General features: G+C 36.8%; 1 protein-coding gene across 1 annotated transcript in view; it reads left to right on the top strand.

The window, feature by feature from the left end:
• PAPPA (pappalysin 1) overlaps positions 1-22,027 on the top strand; it is a 275,897-nt gene that overhangs the window by 68,803 nt on the left and 185,067 nt on the right. Inside the window, exons 4-5 of the mRNA XM_036751860.1 lie at positions 3,549-3,842; positions 21,307-21,499. Coding sequence (XP_036607755.1) covers positions 3,549-3,842; positions 21,307-21,499 — 487 coding nt within the window. The remainder of the gene's footprint in view (positions 1-3,548; positions 3,843-21,306; positions 21,500-22,027) is intronic.

Genomic DNA, 22,027 nt, shown 5'->3' on the forward strand with positions numbered 1-22,027 from the left:
CTCTTTCTGCTATATTTTTCTGCCTTTCCTGGAGATGGACTTTCCCCCCTCAAGTTATATAGAAATACATTTCATGAAGCTTCTCATTCAATTTAGTATAAAAGCAATTGTTAAGTACCAGACACTAGCTTGCAAAGCATGTACTTTATCTCTGTTGTAGGGTATTTTGTATATTCCCTAGACTATAATGAGATTTCTTTCTCAAGAAACACCCAGTTCTCACACACATCTAGTAGATGTTTAACAATTGGCTCTCCAATGAGTCTGAATACAGATCAAAGCATACTATTTTGTCTCTTCTATCTATCTATCTATCTATCTATCTATCTATCTATTCATCTATCTATTTATTCTTCTTTCTCATGGTTTTTCCCTTTAGTTCTAATTCTTCTTTACAATATGATTAATGTGGAAATATGTTTAATATGATTGTACATGTATAGCCTATATCATATTGCATGCTACTTGGGGAGGGGAGAGCATAGGGAGAGGGAGAAATTTTAGAACTCAAAATCTTATAGAAGTAAATATTGAAAACTAAAAACAAATAAATAAAATTTAAAAAGAAAAGAAAAAAATAGCCTGCCAAAAAAGGTACCCGTCACTCTCTTTCAAATCTAATATGCATTATTAACATTTTCTCCATCACTTTCTTAAGTATAGAGAATCAACAAAACAATAAATCAAGCCCAGATTTGTGTCATTTGTTGATTTCCAGGTGTAAAAGGTAACTCTGAAAATTGAACAGCAAGTTCCCTTGAGCCAAATCAAGCTGACTTCAGCATAGTTCTACTGATACTTCAATCTTCTCTTCTTTTCTACAGTCTTTCTCTCCTTACTGTGGATGGTTTGTCTTCTCTTAGCCAAGCCATATCCTTTCTGCTCCTTCCAAACCCTGCTGAAATGGCCCCCCCCTTCTCCAGGAAGCCTTCCCTGGCTGACTCTACCCAAATCCAGGACCTCTTTTCATTTCAGCATTCCTATCCAGGCTCTGAGGATAGCTGCCCATGGTAGTTTACGAGTACAAATGAGATGCTTGGACCAGATGATTTCTGTGGTCTTTTTGGAGTGAGAGGATCTGGGTTCGAATGTTGCCCTTTACTGTTAGATGATATGCTTCTGGGCAAGTCACTTAATCCCCTCTGGCCTCCCTTTCCTCAACTGTAAAATGAGAGAACTGAACTTAATGGCAGGAAATTTAGAGATCTATGGCTGGAAACAGACCTAAGAAGCTATCCAGTCCACCTCCTACCTTTTACACTTGAGGAAAATGAGACCCAGCAAGGTTAAGTGACTTTCCCAAAATAACACAGATAGCATATATTAGAGATGATATTTCACTTCAGAGCAATTATCTTTTCCACTATACCATCCTGAGGTACTTTCCAAGACTACACCTATAAACCTCTGATTGCCAAACTAGGGAGAAGGAAAGATTGAGGCCAGTTCTATCCCATCCTCCAAGTTATTAAGTAACCTTAGGAAAGTGATTCATCTTTTCTTAATATTTTTGTAACATTTAAAAATCTTACATTTGTAAATAATTTGTATTTGCACAATGTATTTGTAAAATGCAAATATATTATTTACAAAAGTATTTATAAATAATATGTATATTTGTACATAATATCAAACATCTATTCTGTATTACTATGCTGTAAGAAATGATGAATGTAATGAATACAGAAAATCATGGAAAGATTGACATGCTCTGGTGCAGAGTGAAGCTGAGCCAAGAAAATAATACTCACAATGACTAGAATAATGCAAATGGAAAGACAACCCTATAGACACATATACATTAAAAGTTAATGTTGCAAAAATTATAAAGAATGATAATGGCTCTGAATAAAATATATGAGAGGACTCTCTTAACCCACCCCTTTGTGGAGGTGGGAGGTCCACATGGTGGCACATGTTTTTGGACTTTTTCAATATATTGATTAGTTTTGCTGATTGTTTTCCTATTCCTTTTTTTCTTCTCTATTTTTTGTCTTTAAAGATACTATTTGTTACAGGAGATGGCTTTCTGGAAGGTGGAGGAGGAATGTTACTGGGGAAAACTATGAGGATGTTAAAAAAAGACATCAATAAAAACTTATTTTAAAAAAAGTTGATGCTACAATTCTATGTAATTCTATAATTTTAGGATAGGACAGGTAAAAAGACTTCCAGAAATCAAATTTTTAGATTATTAGCTCCATGAGACTTAACAGAGTATCATTTTTTTCCCTTCATAAATCTAGGATCTAACACCACGCTTTCCACATAAGATATACCTAAGAAATCATTGCTTAATTGAATATCAAAAAGGATAGATAGAGAAAATAAAGGATTAAGTCATAGTGGATCTGTGTTTTTGTGGGCTTTTTTTTTTCAGACTGGTCCCATGATTTTATTGGCATAAGGAGTTCCTAATGAGGAACTCCATCTATTACTGCAGGTTGGCACCTTCTCTGCACCTTAAAATGCCTTATAGAGCTGTGTGCAAGCACTGAGAGGTTAGGTGGTTATAGGCAAGAAATCACATTCAAAAACAGGATAAATGTTTGGATTTGAGCTATGAAGACAAAGGTAAGAGATAAAGATCACACCTAGAAACCATGGGGTTAGGTCTTAGGACGCAGTCTATGGAATTGCATAACATTACCCACTTGCTAAATTCAGTGGTCAAACCTGAGGCTCACCATCCATGAATGAGTACTACAATTTACCAACTATTAAGTCTGAGCTACTCTAGTTCTCAGTATGCTCATCTATAAATGAAGGGGTTGGACTAGAAGATCCCGAATATCCGTTCCATCTTGAAGGGTCTCTCTTTTATGTTTTAGCTTTTTATGTTCCAGGGTCCCTTTCCATTTCTGATGTGTATGATCCATAATTCTGTAGTTTTATAGACAACACTTTGTGGGCAATTTGTTGGGACCTAGTAAAGGTACAGCCCTGCTATAGGATCATAGAATCATAGATTAAGAACTAGAAGGGACTTCATAGGAAGGTGAAATCCACCTGAATTCTTTGTGCCATGTCTGAGGGGGCAGTTACTGGGTAGTTTCTTTTTTCTTCTTTTCAAGATTTCTTCAAAATTTCCATGTACCTTTAATGTGCTGGGTGTTGTACACAACAGGTGACTAGACATATCTTCCCATCTGGAGAAATTGCCAAAAAACCTAAAACAAAATAAAAACAACAACAACCATAAAAAGTAATGGACAATGAACTGAATAAAAAAGGTCAGGATTGGGGAGTCATCAGGCAGAAGAACAAGAAGTTTTTTTTTCTTTATTTTTTGTTGTCCTTTTCATCACATATATGTCTCTTTTGGCATTAACTTCTTGGAGGGGACTCTTCTTCAGAATGAATTAAACAAAATGAATTCCTGAGATTAGTTCCAATTCAAACTCTGAGATTGCCTGGGACAGAATAAGTGCTTAACAAATGCTTATTGAATGATTGATTGAATGATTCTGTAATCCTCAGTTGTATATGTAGTTTTACTGAGAAACACATTACTCCACTTATCAATTCACCTGGTTTTCCCCTTGCAGGTGGTATCGTCCTGAACCCATCATTCTATGGCATCCCTGGGCACACCCACACAATGACCCATGAGATTGGGCATAGTCTAGGGCTTTACCATATCTTTCGAGGCATATCAGAAATCCAGTCCTGCAGTGACCCATGCATGGAGATTGAGCCTTCCTTTGAGACTGGAGATCTCTGCAGTGATACCAACCCAGCTCCCAAGCACAAGTTGTGCGGGGATCCAGCACCAGGAAATGATACATGTGGCTTCCGGACCTTCCTCAACACACCATACAACAACTTCATGAGCTATGCAGGTACTTAACTTGGGTTTTCATGAATTTTCCACTGTTCTCATACAGCATGTTGGGCACAGAGAGGACTGTATTGGTGGTCAGAAGCCTTAGAATATAGTCTGTTCTGATGTAACTTGATTCATAGTCTCCAGCAATTTGTTTTCCCTTTAGCACATAGTCTCATTTATCAAATGAGCTGACAATACCTGTTTCAAAAGGGGCGCCAGGAGGACCAAATGAGACAGTGAATGAGAACTTTGGAATATTGAAATCACTCTATAAATCTTTGTTCCTACACTTAGCTGTATGACTTTGAACAAGTCACTTTTCCAGAGTCTCAGTTTTCACATCTGAGTGGTGGAGATAAATCGGCAATTTCATTGAGTAATTCACAGATTACAGTGGGGAAATTGCTTTATAAATGTTAAAGCAGTATAGAAATATTTTGTATCGATCTCAATAGTGACAATGATGATTATAATAATAACAATGTCACTTTTTGCACATTGCTAATTGAAGGAAATTCCAAAACAAAACCTTGCTCATTTATCTAAAATCTCAGATCTCTTTTTTTTTCTGCATCCCAGTATGTAAAGACACTTTATTTGGTCCATATTTTTTCCCCTTTATAAAGTGTAGTTTCAATGGAAACAAACAACAATTAAAAAAAATCTCTGACTCAGTTTCCTCATCTAATAAAAGTAAGAATTGGATAAAATGCTCTCTAGGGTTCATTCCAACTCTAGCATTTTAAGTTGCTTTCCAATTGGTCAGATTCTATGAACTCTAAGAACATGAGTCTGCTATTATGTTTCTTAGCCTCCTAGTCAGGCGTCAGAACTGCCCTCTAGTACTAGTGCCCTGAAGGTCTATGATGCTGTCATGACAAATAAGGATCAATAAGATCCATAAACATTCTAAAGAATTCTGCAATGTTTCTACAAAAGCAAATATCCACAGGATTAAATATCCCTGGTGGGGTCCAGATTCAACCTTCTATAGTCCAGTCACTAGGTAGTCATGATTCCATTTTATTCACAATGCCTTGCACATATTAAGCACCAATACATCTTACTGACTTGACTTTAGCACCTTTCCTGTGGATAGCTCAGTGTATTGGCAGGATTAACAACAGCATGAGCTGGAATGTTTGCCTGCCTGTTGGAAGCTTAGGAGCTGCCATTCACTATCAGACCACCATAAAATAAATCTTTTCCTTCTCTTTTTTTTCCTTTCTTTTCTTTTCTTTACAGATATGTAATGATTGATTTGCTATTTTTTTTTAAAGAACCCCTCAGCTCACTGACCCATTAAGAACAGAGCTAATTCACTGAGTTAGGATAACAAACCTGCACCCACAAAAGCATATTTAAGGCAACCACAGCTTTGAAATGTTTGTTTTCCTTAGGCTTTGTGATAGATGGTGTGACAATAGCAGCTGGATTAAATTCAAAAAGCAGGACAGGATCAAGTTCTCAGTGCTGAGCTACTCAAGGCAGATCTTACTGTCCCAGTGAGGTCTTAATGGGCTAAGCAAAGGCCTGGATGCAAGATCTGGGAGTCCATTCTTTGGGACCTTGAACAACTCATTTTCTCTTTTGGGATTGAATCTACCCCATTCATCCTCTGATATTTGACATTTATTAAGTACTTACCATGTATACTGGATTCATCATGTATTAGAATCGTGGAGAGAAAAATATGACATAGTCCTCACCTTCAAACAGTTTACAGTCTAGTAGTAGCAATAATAATCAATGTATATAGATAAATATGATAAGCACATAAGAACACTACAAAGTAGTATGAGATTAGATGAGGGAATGTGATCTGGAAAGAAAGAAGTATACTTAGAGTAGGCAAAAAAAAAATAGACATAATTTAGTGCCATAAAATAATAATAAAGATAAAACTACTTCCCATTTATATTTTATGGGATAACAGAATCATAGATATAGAACTGGAAGGGAACTTAAGACTTACTAAATCTAAGCCCCTCATTTTACAGATAAGGAAACTGAGGCCAAGGTCAAAGAGCTAGTATCTCAGACAGAGTTTGATATCAGGTCTTCCTGACTCCAAGTCAATCATACTGCCTACTGTGCCACATTGCTACCTCACTTTTAACCTGCTCATGCATTAGATTTCATTTTAAAATTGCTTAAGCTAGAGCCATAATTTAGCATAGGAGAAATTGCCATGTAATAGAACTTTGGGGCTCACCACTACCTGATAATTCTCAGTGTCCAAGGTTTTACAGATGCATATAAACTAAAAGGAATTAGGTTTTAAGTTCTTATATATAGCTCTCTAGACTGTAATCTCTTTGAGGGAAACATGAAACCATTTTTCATCTCTGTCACCTTAGCACTTAGTAGATAGTCATTTGATAAATGCTAATTTTATTGAGTTGTCATATTAGTTTAGTTCTCAGGCCCTTTTAGTTCCCAGTTCTCTTGCCAGTAGTGGCCCCAGGGGAATGCATATGGGAGGACCTGGTTATCCTCTTTAATATCAGCTTTAAAGATTTAGCATGTCCATTCATTCACTCACTCCCTCATTCCTTCATTCATCCATTCATTCATTCAACAAATATTTCCTGAGTTTCCTTAGGGGAAACAACGATGAAATACACACAGTACTTCTGACCATAATGCAATAAAAATCCCATTCAATAAAGGGCCTTTGAAGCATAGATTAAAAATTAATTGGAAACCTAATCCTTAAGAATAAGTGGCTCAAAGAACAAATCATAGAAACAATCAATAATTTCATTAAAGACAATGACAACAGTGAAACAACATGCCAAAATTTGTGGGATGCAGCCAATGCAGTACTTAGGGAAAATTTTATGTTCCTAATTGCTTATATCAGTAAAATAAAAAGAGAAAGATCCAATCAACAAATTGGGCATGCAACTAAAAAAAATGCACACAAAAAAACACAGCCCAACAACTTAAAACCCCTGAACTCAACACCTAAATAGAAATCTTGAAAATCAAAGGAGAGATTAACAAAGTTCAAATTAAAACAACAACAACAAATCATTGAACTAATAAATAAAACCAGGTTCTGATTTTTTTTGGAAAAAAAATAGGTAAACCGTTAACTAATTTGATTTATAAAAAGAAAGAAGAAAACCAAATTACCAGTATCAAAAATGGAAAAAAAAAAGAGGAATTCACAACCAATGAAGAGGAAATAAAAGCAACCATTTTGCCCAATTATATTCCAATAAAATTTATAATCTAAATAAAATGGATGATATTTACAAAAAAATAAAAGTTGCCCAGATTAACAGAACAGGAAATAGAATATTTAAATAACACCATCTTGGAAAAAGAAATCAAACAAGCTATAAAAGAGCTCCCTAAGGGGGGAAAATAGGACCGATGAATTTACAAGTGAATTCTGCTAAAAATTTAAAGAACAATTTTAATACTACATAAAATGTTTAGAAAAATAGGTAAAGGAGGAATCCTGCAAAATTCCTTCAGTACGACAAATATGGTTTTTGTTACCTAAATCAGGGGAGTCAAAATAGAGAATGAAAACTGTAGCCCAATTTCCTTAATAAATATGGATGCAAAAATTTTAAATAAAACAGTAGCAACATTATAGCAATATGTCACAAAAGGCATACGCTACGACCAGGAAGAATGTGTATAAGGAATAGACATGGTTCAGTATGAGGAAAATTGTAAGCATAATTGACCATGTATCAATAATAAAAACAACAAAAATCACATGATTATTTATTGAAATAGATGCAGATTTTTATTCATTCATTCATTCATTCATTTATTCATTTATTTATTTATTGCAAAATGCAACACTCATTCCTGATTTAAAAGAAAAACAAATAGGAATAAATCAAACTTTCCTTAAAATGATTAAATCTAGAAGCCTTTCCTATAACATCAGGGATAAAACAAGGATGCCCATTATCACTATTACTTTTTAGTATTTTACAAGAAATCCTAGGTATATCAATAAGACAAGAAAAAAAGAAATGGAAGGAATAAGCATAGGTAATGAGGAAACAAAACCATCACTTTTTGCAGATATGATAACTTACCTAGAGAGCACTAGAGTGTCAACTAAAAATCTAACTGAAACAACTAACACCTTTAGTAAAGTCACAGGATAGAAATAAACCCACACAAATTATCAGCATTTCTGTTTATTACCAACAGAATCCAGTACAATCTTCATTTAAGATCACCAGAAGTAGTGTACAATAGTTGGAAGTCTACCTGTCAACACACATAGCAGAATTATATGAACACAATTAAAAAATACTTCACACAAATCAAAACAAATCTAAATAATTGGAGAATTTAATCAACCAAGCCAATATAATAAAAATGACTTAAGTTAATTTACTTATTCAGTGCCTAACTGATTACCCAGATAATCAAACTAGCAAAGAATTATTTTATAGAGCTAGAAATAATAATAATAATAATATTAATTTGGAGAAACAAGGTCAAATATGTTGCAGAAATTACAGAAAAAAAATAGAATGAAGGGAAACTTAGCAGTACCTATCAATATCTCAAACTATACTACAAAGCTGTAATCATCAAAATAATTTGGTACTATATAAAAAATAGAGAAGATGAACAGTGGGATGTATTAGATACATCATATATCTAGCAAATGAACACAATAACAATATTTGATAAACTCAAATATCTCAGCTATTGGAGTAGGACTTCACTATCTGACATAACTGGAAAGCAGTCTGGCAGAAACAAGGCACAGACCAACATCATGTACTGTATACCAAGATAAGGTCAAAATGGATGTATGATGTAGACATAAATGATAATATCATAAGCAAATTAGTGGAGCAGGGGACCTGTTAGATCTATGTATAGGGGAAGAGTTGAAAACCAAATGAGAGATAAGAGTATTGAAATGAAACAAAAAAAAATTCTCATTATATAAATTTTTTGAAAACTTTGCACAAATAAAACCAATGCAACTAAATTAGAAGAAAAGCAGGAAACTGGGAAAACATCTTTATAGCAAGTTTCTCTGATAAAGGTTTCATTTCTAAAATAATATAGGCAACTTCTTCAAATTTATAAGAATAAGAGGCATTTCCCAATTGATAAATGGTCAGAAATATTAATAGTCATTTTAGAGGAAGCAATCCAAGTTATCAATAATGACATGAAAAAATATCTAAATCATTAATAATTAGAGAAATACAAATTAAAACACCTCTAAGGTACCTCCTCACACCCATCAGGTTGGCTAAGATTACAAAGATGGCAAATGACAAATGCTGGAGAGTTTGGGAAAAAGAAGTCCACTGTTGGTGAGCTGCAAACTAGTCCAACCATTCTTGATAGCAATTTGGAACTATGACCTAACGGGAATTAAATTGTGCATACCTTTTATCTCAGCAATATTGCTACTAGGTTTAAACCCCAAAGAGGTCAAAGAAAGAGGAAGAGGACCCATAAGTACAAAAATATTTAAAGTAGTTCTTTTTGTGGTGACAAGGAATTGGAAACTGAGAAGTTCTCTATCATTGAGAGAATGGTTGAATAAGTTATGACATAGGAATGTGATGGAATACTATTGTGCTGTTAGAAATGATGCATTCCAGTCCCAAGATGGTGGAATGAGGAAGGAACCCTCAGAAGCCCTTCTAAATTCCCCTCCAAACAACTAGCAAACCACCTCAGAATTACTCTAGGAGCAGGGAAGCAGCTTACCAACCCAGCAGGAAAAGTCTGTCACACTGAGGTGGGAGAGGAGTGAGGTCCAAAAGCAGCAGCAGCCAGCCTCACAGCAGGGGGCTTGCAGCAGGGTTCTAAGCCTGGGGCAATCCACTAGTGAGGCCCTGCCCTCCTACAAACCAGCAGAACCCTAGGCAATTGAGTAGTTTGTGCAGTGCAGCAAATGCTGGAGGGCTTGTGAGAAAACAAATGCACTAACATGCTGTTGGTGGAGCTGAAAACTAGTCCAACCATTCTGGAAAGCAATTTGGAACACCCCCAACACAAGCTAACAGGTAGGCCTTGACCCCATTGCTGACCAATAGTGAAGCCCATACCATAGCAACCTAGCAGCAAGGCCCCACCTCTGGAGCAGGCCAGCAGCTAAACCCCACACCCAGGGGGGCCAACAGCGACCCCTCCCCACTCCAGTACAAGCCAGAAGGGAAGCCTACCCTCTAGAGAAAGCAAGCTGCTAAGCCCTGAAGCCCAGTGAAAGCCAGCGGTAAGACCTAGAGCCCGAACTTGGGATAGTTCAGGACCAGAGCCCAATTCTCACATAAAAACACAAAGTTACCAAAAAAAAAAAAGGCAGAAAAAATAAGCAAAAAGAAAAAGAGCTTGACTATAGAAAGTTACTATGGTGATAGGGAGGATCAAGGCATAAACTTAGAAGAGGACAATAATGTCAAAATGGCTATATGTGAAGTCTTAAAGAAAAAAGTGTAATTTGGTCTCAAGACCAAAAAGAATTCCTAGAAGAGCTTAAAAAAGATTATAAAAAGCCAATTAAAGAAGTAGAAGAAAAATCAGGAAAAGAAATGAGAATAATGTAAGGGAATAGAAAAAAGAGTTAATAGCATGGGAAAAGATATACAAAAATTTACAGAGGAAAATAACTCCCTAAAAAATAGAATTGGCCAAATGGAAAAGGAAATACAAAAGCTCACTGAAGAAAATAATTCCTTAAAAATTAGAATTGACAAGTGGAAACTAATGACCCTATGAGACTTGAAGATAAAATAAAACAAAATCAAAAAAGAAAAAAAAATAGAAGAAAATGTGAAATTTTTCATTGGAAAAACAACTCACCTAGAAAATAGATCCAGGAGAGATAATATAAGAATTATTGAACTACCTGAAAGCCATGATTGAAAGAAAAAAGCTGGACAACATCTTTCAAGAAATCATCAAAGAAAGCTGCCCTGATATATTAGAACCAAAGGGCAAAATAGAAATTGAAAGAATCCACCAATCACTGCCTGAAAGAGATCCCAAAATGAAAACTCCCAGGAACATCATAGCCAAATACCAGAGCTCAAAGATCAAGGGAAAAGTATGGCAAGAAGCCAGAAAGAAACAATTCAAGTATCGTGGATCCATAGTCAGGATTACATAAGATTGGACAGCTTCCACATTAAAGAACCAGAGAGCTTGGAATATGATATACCAGAAGGTAAGAAAGTTAGGATTACAACCAAGAATCCCCTTCCCATAAGGTGATCTGGCCAGATCTCAAACTGTATTATACAGTGGTACTGGCAAAGAAATAGAGTGGTAGATACAGTGGAATAGATTAGGTACAAATTACATTATAATAAATGACCCTAGTAATCTAGTATATGATAAACTCCAAGATCCAAGGTTTTGGAACAAAAACTCATTTGACAAAATCTGTTGGGGAAACTGGAAAACAGTATGGCAGAAACTAGGTATAGAACAACATCTCACACTGTATTCTAAGGTAAGGTCCAAATGGTTACGTGATTTACACATAAAGGGCGATACCATAAGCCAATTAAGGAAGCATAGAATAGTTTATCTGTCAGATTTATGAATAAGGGAAGAATTTATGATACCAGAAGATAGAGAGAGCATTACAAAATATAAAATAGGTAATTTTGATTAGATAAAATTAAAAAGGTTTTGTGCAATAAAACCAATGCAACTGAAAGTATAAGGAAATCAGAAAACTGGGGAGAAATTTGCAACAGGTATCTCTGATAAAGGCTTCATTTCTCAAATATGTAGAGAACTGAGTCAAATTTATAAAAAAAAATACCAGTCAATCCCCAGTTTATAAATGCTCTAAAGATACGAACAGGCAGTTTTCAGATGAAGAAATTAAAGGTATCTATAGTCATATGAAAATGCTCTAAATCACTATTGATTAGAGAAATGAAAATTAAAACTACTGTAAGGTACCACCTCATAATTATTAGAATGGCTAATATGACAAAAAAGGAAAATGTTGGATATGCTAGGGGATGTGGAAAAACTGGGACACTGATGCACTGTTGGTGGAGTTGTGAACTGATCCAACCATTCTGGAGAGAAATTTGGAAATATGCCAAAAGGGCTATAAAACTGTGCACATCCCTTAATGTAGCAATACTGCTAGGTCTATATCCTAAAGACATCCAAAAAAGCAAAAAGGACCAATTTGTACAAAAATATTTATAGTAGTTCTTTTTATGGTGGCTAAGAATTGGAAATCAAAGGGATGCCCATCAATTGGGGAATGGCTAAACAAGCTCTGGTATGTGATCATAATGGAATATTATTGTGCTATAAGAAATGACAAGCAGGATGATTTCAGAAAAACCTGGAAAGACTTATATGAACTGATGTATAGTGAAATGAACAGAACCAGGAAAGCATCATACATAGTAACAGCAATATTGTTTGATGAAGAACTGTGAATGTCTTAGCTATTCTCAGGTATACAATGATCCAAGACAATTCCAAAGGACTAATGATGAAGTATACTATTGGCCTCCAGAGAAAGAACTGATACTGATTGAATACAGACTGAAGAATGCTATTTTTTTTTCCCTTTTGAGTCTTCCTGTACAAAATGATTTATATAGAATTGTTTTACATAATTGTACACCAATAACCTATTATTTACTTACCATCTCAGGGATGGGGGAGAGAAGGGAATGAGGGAAGGATAGAATTTGAAACTTAAAACTTTTAACAAAAATGTTAATTTTTTTTTTAAAAAGAAATGTTGAAAGAAATGGTTTCAGAAAAATCTGGGAAATCTGTATGAACTGATACAAAGTGAAGTGAACAGAAGCAGGAGAACAAATCTGCACAGTAACAGCAATATTGTAAAGTTAATCAATTGTAAAGGCTTAGTAACTCTGATTGACATGAAGACCCATGACAATTCCAGAGGATTCATGATGAAACATATTACCCATCTCCAGAGGGAGAACTGATGAACTCAGTGAAGAATGAGGATTTTTTTCTTTCTTTCTCGTGTTCTTTTCTTTCTTTCTTTCTTTCTTTTTTTAAATAGCTAATAATGGAAATTTGTTTTGCCTCTTCTTTGGGTGGGAAATGAGGGAGAGAATTTGGAATTAAAAAAAAAGAAACAAAAAGTCTCTGTGATTTAAAAAGAAAGAAAGGAAGAAATATACATTTTACTTCACCAAAAGTTGCTTATAATCTAGGAAAGGAATTAAGATAAATAAATTCAATTAAAGACAAATTTTGAATCTCTTAAGAAAGTTACAGAGTACAATGGGACTTGGAAGGAAGGAAGGCTATGCCCCAACTTCTATGAATGGCCATTCCTGTGTGTCCTAAAGCCTTTTGCATAATTGTCTGTATCTTGCCTATACCAAATCTCATGTATAATGAGGATCCTGAAGCTTATTATTTATGGTGCCCCATTGGTCTTTTTAAATTTTTCTTAAAATTGTCTCACTTAAGTTTCAGAAAATACTTTCTTTTGACATCTCCTCACTTCCCCAACCCACCCCAGTATGTCAGGATTTGGTGGGGAAGCTAGTGCTTACCTGATTCATGTCATTCAGGTTTGAATTCTCAGTTACTTATTATTTATAACCAGCAGACTTCTAGACTAGCTTCCATATGATAAAGAGCAACATCAAGGCTATCTTAATATTGTCTTCAATTTTTGTGTGCCCAGGAGAATAAAAGGAAAGGAAGAAAAGAGACCACTGGCCTGGGAGTTAGTAGCAGGGGTTCTAAGCCCAACTCTGCCCTTAACTAGTTGTGTGAACCTGAAGCTCTGAGACTCATTTTGCCAACTGCTAAATGAAGGGATTAGACTACACAATCTCTCTAAGGTCTCTTTCAATTCTAATATTCTGTGTTCTAACATTCCATATTCTTTTGGAGCTATTTTCTGTAATTCCTTCCAGCTCTAGGATTCCATGATTCTAAGTCATTATTAACCAGAAGAAAGGGCAGTTTGAAGGGAGAGCCTGCCAGAAAGAATTCAGAAAATGCATTCCAAATTTTGATGTAAATGATTTTAAGTTAATTGATTTTAGGTTTCTAATTATATTATTATTGGCATTGAGCCCTTTAATTAGCACAGATAACCCAAAATAGGCTGTGATCCTTTTGCAGGAATGAGAGGGTTAGTGAGGCCATTTATTAAAAGGTTGCCCTCCTGTTGAGAAAGTGCTGGATACGTATGAGACATTATCACCTTTGGGACTTCTCTTTGCCTCACTGTTTAGACTCTAGATCATATTCTTGTCACCATTATGGGTCCCAGTGCCTATCTTCTTATCTGCTTTGTCTGTGTGCTGCCTCATATTGAATTCATAGATTTAGAATCAAGCGAGGTTAGGCAGAGGGGAGAGCTAGCATCTTTATCCATTTGGAAGACTATCATTCTATGCTCTATTCTTTCATCATCCTGCTGATTCATTTCCCAAGTTATATGAAAATTTGTGTTCATCCTGGGACTGGAAATGGGGGCTTTAATGGTCCTGTTAGTGGGTTTTATAGTAATCTGAGCATCTAAGCCACTGTCTCATTTAGAAGCAGGGATTACCATAGGTCTCTCATCTTTCTTCTGGATACTAGAACCATAATCACATCAATTTTGTCATTGCTTCCGGAAAGAGTATGTCAAACTATCCCTCCCTTTCATGCAGTGTCTCCATTCACAATCCCTGTGAGTGACTTTCCAAATCAAATTAATCCTTCTTAGCCATTAGGCTCCTAACATATATTGCCTTCCTCTGTTTGAATGTAAGCTCCTTGAGGGGAGGACCTGTCTCATTTTTTTTTTCATTTATGTCCCCAGTGCTTAAGGGAATGCTTGAAACATAATGAGCACTTAATAAATGTTTTATTTTTCATTCATCCATTCGCTCCAGGAAAAAGTATAAGGAAAATAGGATTTGAATAATTCTGTGTTCTCTTTGTCATCTGCTAGCATTGTGCCATCTGTCTCTAGCAACAGACCTATCCCTCTCTTGTTATTCTTCCTGGTGTGAATAGAGGAAAAAAGATCTTTTTATTTCCTTAGGGTTTTTAGAAGATTTAGTTCATTTCAAGCGTCAAGCTTTTAAAGATAGTCCCAGAACACTCTTCTCTCTTTCCTTTGCTCTTTTCTTTCTTTGAGTGTTCTCAGTATACTGTAGTGGAAAAAGCCCTGAATTTGTTGTCAGAAGACTTGGGTTTGAATCCTCCTTCTGCCATCTTCTACCTGCATGACTTACTTTGGCCTTTTGTTTCTCTACCTGTAGAGCTAGGGGTGCGGACTAGATGATTGTAAGATCAGTTTGAACTTTAGATTCTATTAGCTTCTATATATTTCTCTTATAACTTCAAATATTTCCTTAGAACCCTTCATTTCATCCATTCCTTTTTCTTATACCCTCTTCTTTCTTTTAATTCTCACTCCCCCTGAAAACCAAACCAAATCAAACCAAAAACATACATACCTCAAATCTAGCTCCTTGAGACGAGACTATTTCTTTCAATTTTTTCCAGTAATAATAATAATAATAATAATAAGTTAACTTGTCTTTGCATCCCACTTCATATGTAAAAAGACCTCCAACCAGAAGAAACTTTTTAGGTCATGTAAATCAGCTCCCTCATTCTAAAGATAAGAAGTGCTAGGCTTAGAGTCAGGACTCTGATCATGCATCAGGCATGTATTAACTGTGTGGTACTGTGCAAGTCACTTTATCTCTTTGGACCTCCTTTCCCCCATCTATAAAATGAGGAAGGTAGAATCTGACCTCCAAAATCCTTAAGAGACATCTGGTAGCACAGTGGATAAAATCCTGGGCTGGAGTCAGAAAGACATGAGTTCCAATGCAGCCCCACATTCTTACTTGCTGTTGACCCTGGGCAACTCACTTAACCTGTCTGCCTCAGTTTACTCAACTGTAAGGGGTTGTTGTGAGGATCAAATGAGATATTTGTAAAATGTTCTTAACATATTGCCTGCGTATAGCAGGTTCCATATAAATGCATATCCCCTGTTCTTTTCCCCTTACATCTTTAGATGTTCTAGCTTCCCGAAGTTACACAGTAAAGATCCAAACTGGGACTTGAACTCACATCTTCAGGATCTAACCTCAGCATCCCTTCCATAAGCTACTTTGTTTTCAAAGGGCTTTCCATGTCCTCGGTTTCATGTGAACATCTTCTCCTGTGTGTCACCTTACCCCAACATACTCATAGAGGGCAATACTACACACAGAGTAGGCTGTCAATAGATTTTTGTTGATGGTATGATTGATTTGCCCTGTAACTCTTATTTCAGTTGTAGGAACTAAGTTTTTCTCAGCAATCATATGCAGAACCAAATACTTGACTCTAAGGGTGAATGTGTATGCCAAGCCAGGAGACAGGAATGGGGGAGAGCAGATCTCCCTATCAGTTGTTGCTAACTCAGGTTGTATGAAGGGGCAGGGTGAGAAGAGTTCTTAGAATATAGAATCAGCAAGGCACTTTGCAGATAATCTAATCTAGTCTCCTCATTTCACAAATGAGGAAACTGAGACCTAAAGGGATTAAGTGACTTGCTAAAGGTCTCAAGAATAGTAACACAGCTGAGATAAAAAAGAAATCTTATGATGCCAAGGCCACTTCTCTTTCCACCATACCATGCTGATGGTTATTATGAGAATTGTTTAATGTCTCCAAAACGGCTTTAAATGCCACCTCAGAAGTGGAATCTAAGGCTTTTCAGAAGAGCTGTTTAGTAAAGAGAAAACCAAAGAATTTTCAGATAGTCCACAAACTCAGGGGGTCTTGCTTTTCTGCCATTGTCTCAGTGTTCCTTCCTTGGTCCTTGGCAGCTAGGTGGTACGGTAGATAGAGAGTGATGGGCCAGAAGTCAGTAAAACCTGAGTTCAAATGTAGCCTCAGACAACTAAGAGACGTGTAACCATGGGCAAGTCACTTAACATCTGTTTGCCTCAATTTCCTCATCTGTAAAGTGGGGATAATAAGAACACCTCCCTCACAGTGTTGTGAGGATCAAATGAAATAATAATTGCAAAGCTCTTGTCACACAGTGCCTGGCACATAGTAACATATCAAAGTTAGCTGTTATGTTGTTTATTATCCTTTTATGGCACTGTGCACTTTCTGGCTTCCTCCAGGAATATTTATGTATTTTGCAGAATGTTGGGTGGCTGATCATCACTACTGACTGAGAAAATCAGAATCAGCTCTGTTCAATCCCTTAACTCCCACCCCAGGGCTGAAGGCAAGGCTGCCATTCCCAAACCTCCTGCACCTGCCTAAACTTATTTTCTGTTTTTTTTGATAGGGAAGGCAAGTTAACACCATGGGATCAACAGCAGCAGGTTTATTTTAAGACCTGTTTTGAGACTGTTCTCCCCTCTCTGCCCTCCACAGGGTCCCAGCTGCAGTAGCCCTGACCAGGAACCTCTGGGAAGTGTTATTTGTTCCAACTTAAGCCAAAACAACCTCTTCACACCACTTCTGGAGTTAAGAGATTTAGATGCAGGTGGGAAGGCTAGGACTAATCTTTACTGTCCAGGGTTTGTTTCTGGGTCTTAGAAGGCATCCAGAACCCTGGCTAGGGACAAATAAGTTCTAGGTTTGATTTAGGGTCTGTCATTAACTAGCCAAGGAGATATTCAGATTATTCACAGGATCGTAGGATTTCAAACTGGAAGGGACTCTAGATATTAGTTATGTCATCCCTCTGCCTAAAACAATCTTGTTAGTTATCCCTTGTTACCATCAATGATATTTGAAAGATCATGAAGAATGTGGAAGGTGACACAAAACAGGGAAAGTTGAAATGTTGAAATTATCCAGAAAATGGGGAGAGGGAAAAATAGAAGGAAAGGGAGATCGAGAGACAGAGACACAGAGAGAAATGGAGACAAAGAGAGAGATAGGGAAAGAGAGACAGCCATAAGAGAGAGACAAAAAGATTAAGAGAGACTAAAAGGCAGAGAGAGAGAGAATGAGAGATGAAGAGAAAGGGGAGAGAGGCAAGACAGAGAGACAGACAGATGGAGAAAAAGTTGGGGGAGAGACAGTAAGAGAGAAGAACCAGAAGAGACAGAGACAGAAGGCGATATGGAGAGATGGGGGGGTAATAGAAAGACAGAAAGACATAAGAGAGAGACAATGAGAAAGACAGAGATAGAACAAAAAAGGGTGAGAGAGGGAAGATAGAGAAAAATAGAGATGGAGAAGAGGGGGAGATAGTAAGAGAGACAGAAAGATCGGAGACAAAGACAGAGATATGGAGAGACAGAGAGGGGGAGATAGAGAGGCATTGAGAGACAGACAGAAGAGAGAGACAGAAAGACAGAGATGGAGAGAAAAGGAGGAAAGAGGAAGGAGAAACAGACAGGAAGAGATAGAGAAAGAAGGGGAGAGATGGAAAGACAGAAACAGAAAGAGACAGACAGAGAAATGGAAAGACAGAGAGAGGGGGCGGAGACAGAGAGAATGACAGAGACAAAGAAAGACAGTGGGAGAGTGGTGGCAAACTAGAGGCCAATGAGTTTCATTCTGACTTCAAGCAAAATTTTATTGTACATTACTTAAGGGATCATTAGTGAAATATTTAAAGGGAAGCAATTATCTCAAGAACAGGCCATGTCAGATTAAGATTTCCTTTTCTGACAGACTTTCTAGATTGTTATATGAAGGCATTCTATAGATAAAGATTATTTATATTTTAGTGAAGCACTTGATAGAAAAGATGTTGAGATAAGGGTTAGATGATAGTAGGATCAGGTTGATTCTGCACTAGTCAAATGGCTGGACAGCATCACTATTTATGGTTCTACTTCATTTTGGATTGGCGCTTTTACTTGAGGGCCTCAGGTCTTGGTCCTATGCTCTTTAACATTTTCATCAGTGATTTGGATATAGGTACAGAGAACGTGCTTTCCAAATTTGCAGATGGTGCTAAGCCAAGGTTTGGGGGTAAGGGGTAGCTTGCAAGTTGGGTGAGAAACTCAGGATCTCAAGAATCTTAACTGTCTAAAACATTGAGCCAAGTCAAAGAAGATGAAATTTAATAGGGGTAGGGATAAAGTCTGACACAGGTTCAAAAAATAATTTTCACAAGTACAAAGTGGGTAGATGTGGCTCTGTAGCAGTTCATCTAAAAAAGATTGGCAGTCCTAGTGGACCTTGAGGTCAAAATTAGTCAACAGTAAGCAATGTCAGTCAGTTGAACTTATGTGATCTTAGGCTCCATTTAGAGACAGTGTCTAGAGAGGTATTAGTCCTCTGTTCTAGTCAGGCCACAGATGGAGCATTTTGTTTTCAGTTCTTGGAGCCACACTTCAGAAGGGACATCATTACACATAATCACAACAAGCCCAAAGAAGAGCTTCAGGATCATTCCGTATGAGAAAGAAACTGAGGATATATATATATATATACACATATTTGTATATGAGAAGATTTAATTGAGATTCAAAAGATTGTTAATTGTCTTAAGTATTAAAAAGACTGCCATACAGGAGGGATTAGACTCGTTCCCCTTTATTCCAGGGGACAGAACTAGGAGCAATGGGTAAAAGTTGTAGTGAGATAGATTTAGGTTTGTTATAAGAGAATATTGCTTAACAATTAGAGCTATCCAATCATTACAACGGGCTGCCTTAGGAAGTTGAAGGTTCCCCTTCCATAGAGATCTTCAAGAAAAGCCTATATATCTTTTTGCTGGGGATATTGTAGTAAGGATTATGCTTTAGGTATGGGTTATATTAGATCACCTCTGGGGTCCCTTATGCTTGCAAGGGTCTGTGATCCCCTTCCTATGGTATAGGACCAGATTAGCAAATGCGTGTGTATAGCGGTGTGGTGGGTTTTCTTGTTTGTGTTATTTTTTTTTCCTGTTCTATTCAACTAATAGCCTGTAAAAATTAAAGTAACTGCCAAATTTTAAGTAATAAAATATGCGCAAATTAAAACAACTCTGAAGTTCCATCTCATGCCCATTAGATTGGCAAAGTTCCCCCCAAAAGTACATTAACAGTTGTTGGAGGAGATGTCTGAAAATAGGAACACTAAGGCAATGTTGGTGGAGCTAGGAACTGATCCAACCATTCTGGAAAGCAATTTGGTACTTTGTTAAAGTTACTAAAGCTGTACATAATCTTTGACTTAGTGATACCACTACTAGGCATCTACTCCAAATAGGTTAAAAACAGAGGGAAAGGACTCATATTTACACAAATATTTATAGCAGCAATTTTTGCTTGTAGCAAAGAATTAGAAACCAATTGGGTATATATCAATTGGGGAATGGATGAGCAAATTATGGTACATAAATTTAATAGAATATTATTATATATTAAGAATGAATGGAATTTCCCAGGCTCCTAGTTTTGACATACTCCAGGAGTACAGTTTATATGTTAGGATCATCATGGAATCACAGAATTCTGAGATGGGAAAGCACTTTAGAAGTCTTCTAGTTCAAACCCTACCATAGCAAGGTTTCCTTCTACAGAATATGTCTTCTTCAACCCCATTCTTCAATACAAAATCCTCTGACACGATAATTGTCTTTGCATAATATACATTGATTACACCACTAGGAATGAATCTGGAGATCAGATTGGAACTTAAAACTTTAATTCAGAGAAAGAAAAACATATGATGACCTGTGTTCAAATCCCATCTCTGATGCTTATTGCTTGTTTGACTTTGAGGAAGTCCTTTCTTTAATCTATGACTTTCTAACAAAGATGAAAAGGAACAAAATTATAGAGGCATAGACTCTCTGAGCTACAAAGGGACCTGAGAATACAGATTTTTTTAAGTATTATTTTTAATTTCAAAACAAAAGCAAATCCATGATGTAGGAAATTTAAATGTCCAAAAAAAGGCAGAATTATTAAGCAAATTGATTTGATGGAAAATGATGGTTTAATTAAAATTAGCTAGCATGAATGTGATGGAACTAGCATGGACCTTAGAAAACAAGGTACTAGAACATGAAATATTAGATCTGGAAAAGACCTCAGAACACAGACAGGAAGAGTTAATAGGAACCTTAGAGATGATCTAGACAACACCTATTCCTAACCCTAGATAGAGATTCTCAGGTCCAGAGAAGGGTAGCTACTTAATCAAATCCACTCAATAAAAGCCAAAACTAGAATTCATTTTCCTCACTATTAATCCACAGGTCTATCTATTGTACCATACTACTGTTCTCACTGCCCACCTTGCTATAACTTCCAGTTAGTGCTCTGGCACTTCCCGGATGTACTTTTCAATGTGATTTCCACGACCACCACCCCTTCTGTTTCCTTTCACCTGTCTGTAGAAGTGATGACTATACTAATTTGTTCACACACCATTAACTCCAGAGTGCTGGAAGAGGCCAACCTTCGCATTGGCAAGAGCTCGGGTATGCACACTCCCCAGCCAGCTGATGTCATAATTCTCTCCTCTCCTCCCTCCACCCCCCCATTCTTATCTCTCTTTTTGCTGGTTTGTAGAAGATGACTGCACTGACTCCTTCACGCCCAATCAAGTGGCGAGAATGCACTGCTACTTGGATCTCGTCTACCAGAGCTGGCAGCCTGCCCAGAAGCCTGCTCCCATAGCCCTGACTCCCCAGATTGTAGATCGGACACCCACCTCAGTCACCCTGGAGTGGTTTCCACCCATTGATGGCCACTTCTTTGAAAGGTGAGCAAAGGTTATGAAGTACTAACCCTTCTCTCTTATTTAGAGGGAAGAGGGAGAGAAAGGGGTTATGAGGATTTCTAAAGCAAGAATCCTTACACTTTCTAGAATAGGAGCAAATCCCCAAGCCTTGGGATCTTTATGGGCATGGGGGCAGGATTGCCTGCTTACTAGAACTTTAGGGCCAGTATTTGACATAACTAATAGATACAGTTTCCAAAATAATAACACCTTATGTATACATAGGACTTTGTGGTTATAACATACTTACATATACAATATTTCCTTTTTTCCTAACAATGTGCCTATAAAGTAGTTACTATCAATTTTTTTAAGTCCATTTTATTCACTTTGGTAAACCAAGGATCTGTAATTTTATTTGTTGTTGATGTGGGCATTCTCTTCATCAACGTATGTTATAAGCTGCAGTTGTGAGTCACTGTGGCTGAAAAATTTCTCACTCTACAATAACCTGATAATGAGTCTCCCTACACCTAATTAGTGAGGCTGGTCTTTGCACAGAAGCTACAC

The sequence above is a fragment of the Trichosurus vulpecula genome, chromosome 3, assembly GCF_011100635.1.
Source record: "Trichosurus vulpecula isolate mTriVul1 chromosome 3, mTriVul1.pri, whole genome shotgun sequence".
In the NCBI taxonomy this organism is placed as follows: domain Eukaryota; kingdom Metazoa; phylum Chordata; class Mammalia; order Diprotodontia; family Phalangeridae; genus Trichosurus; species Trichosurus vulpecula.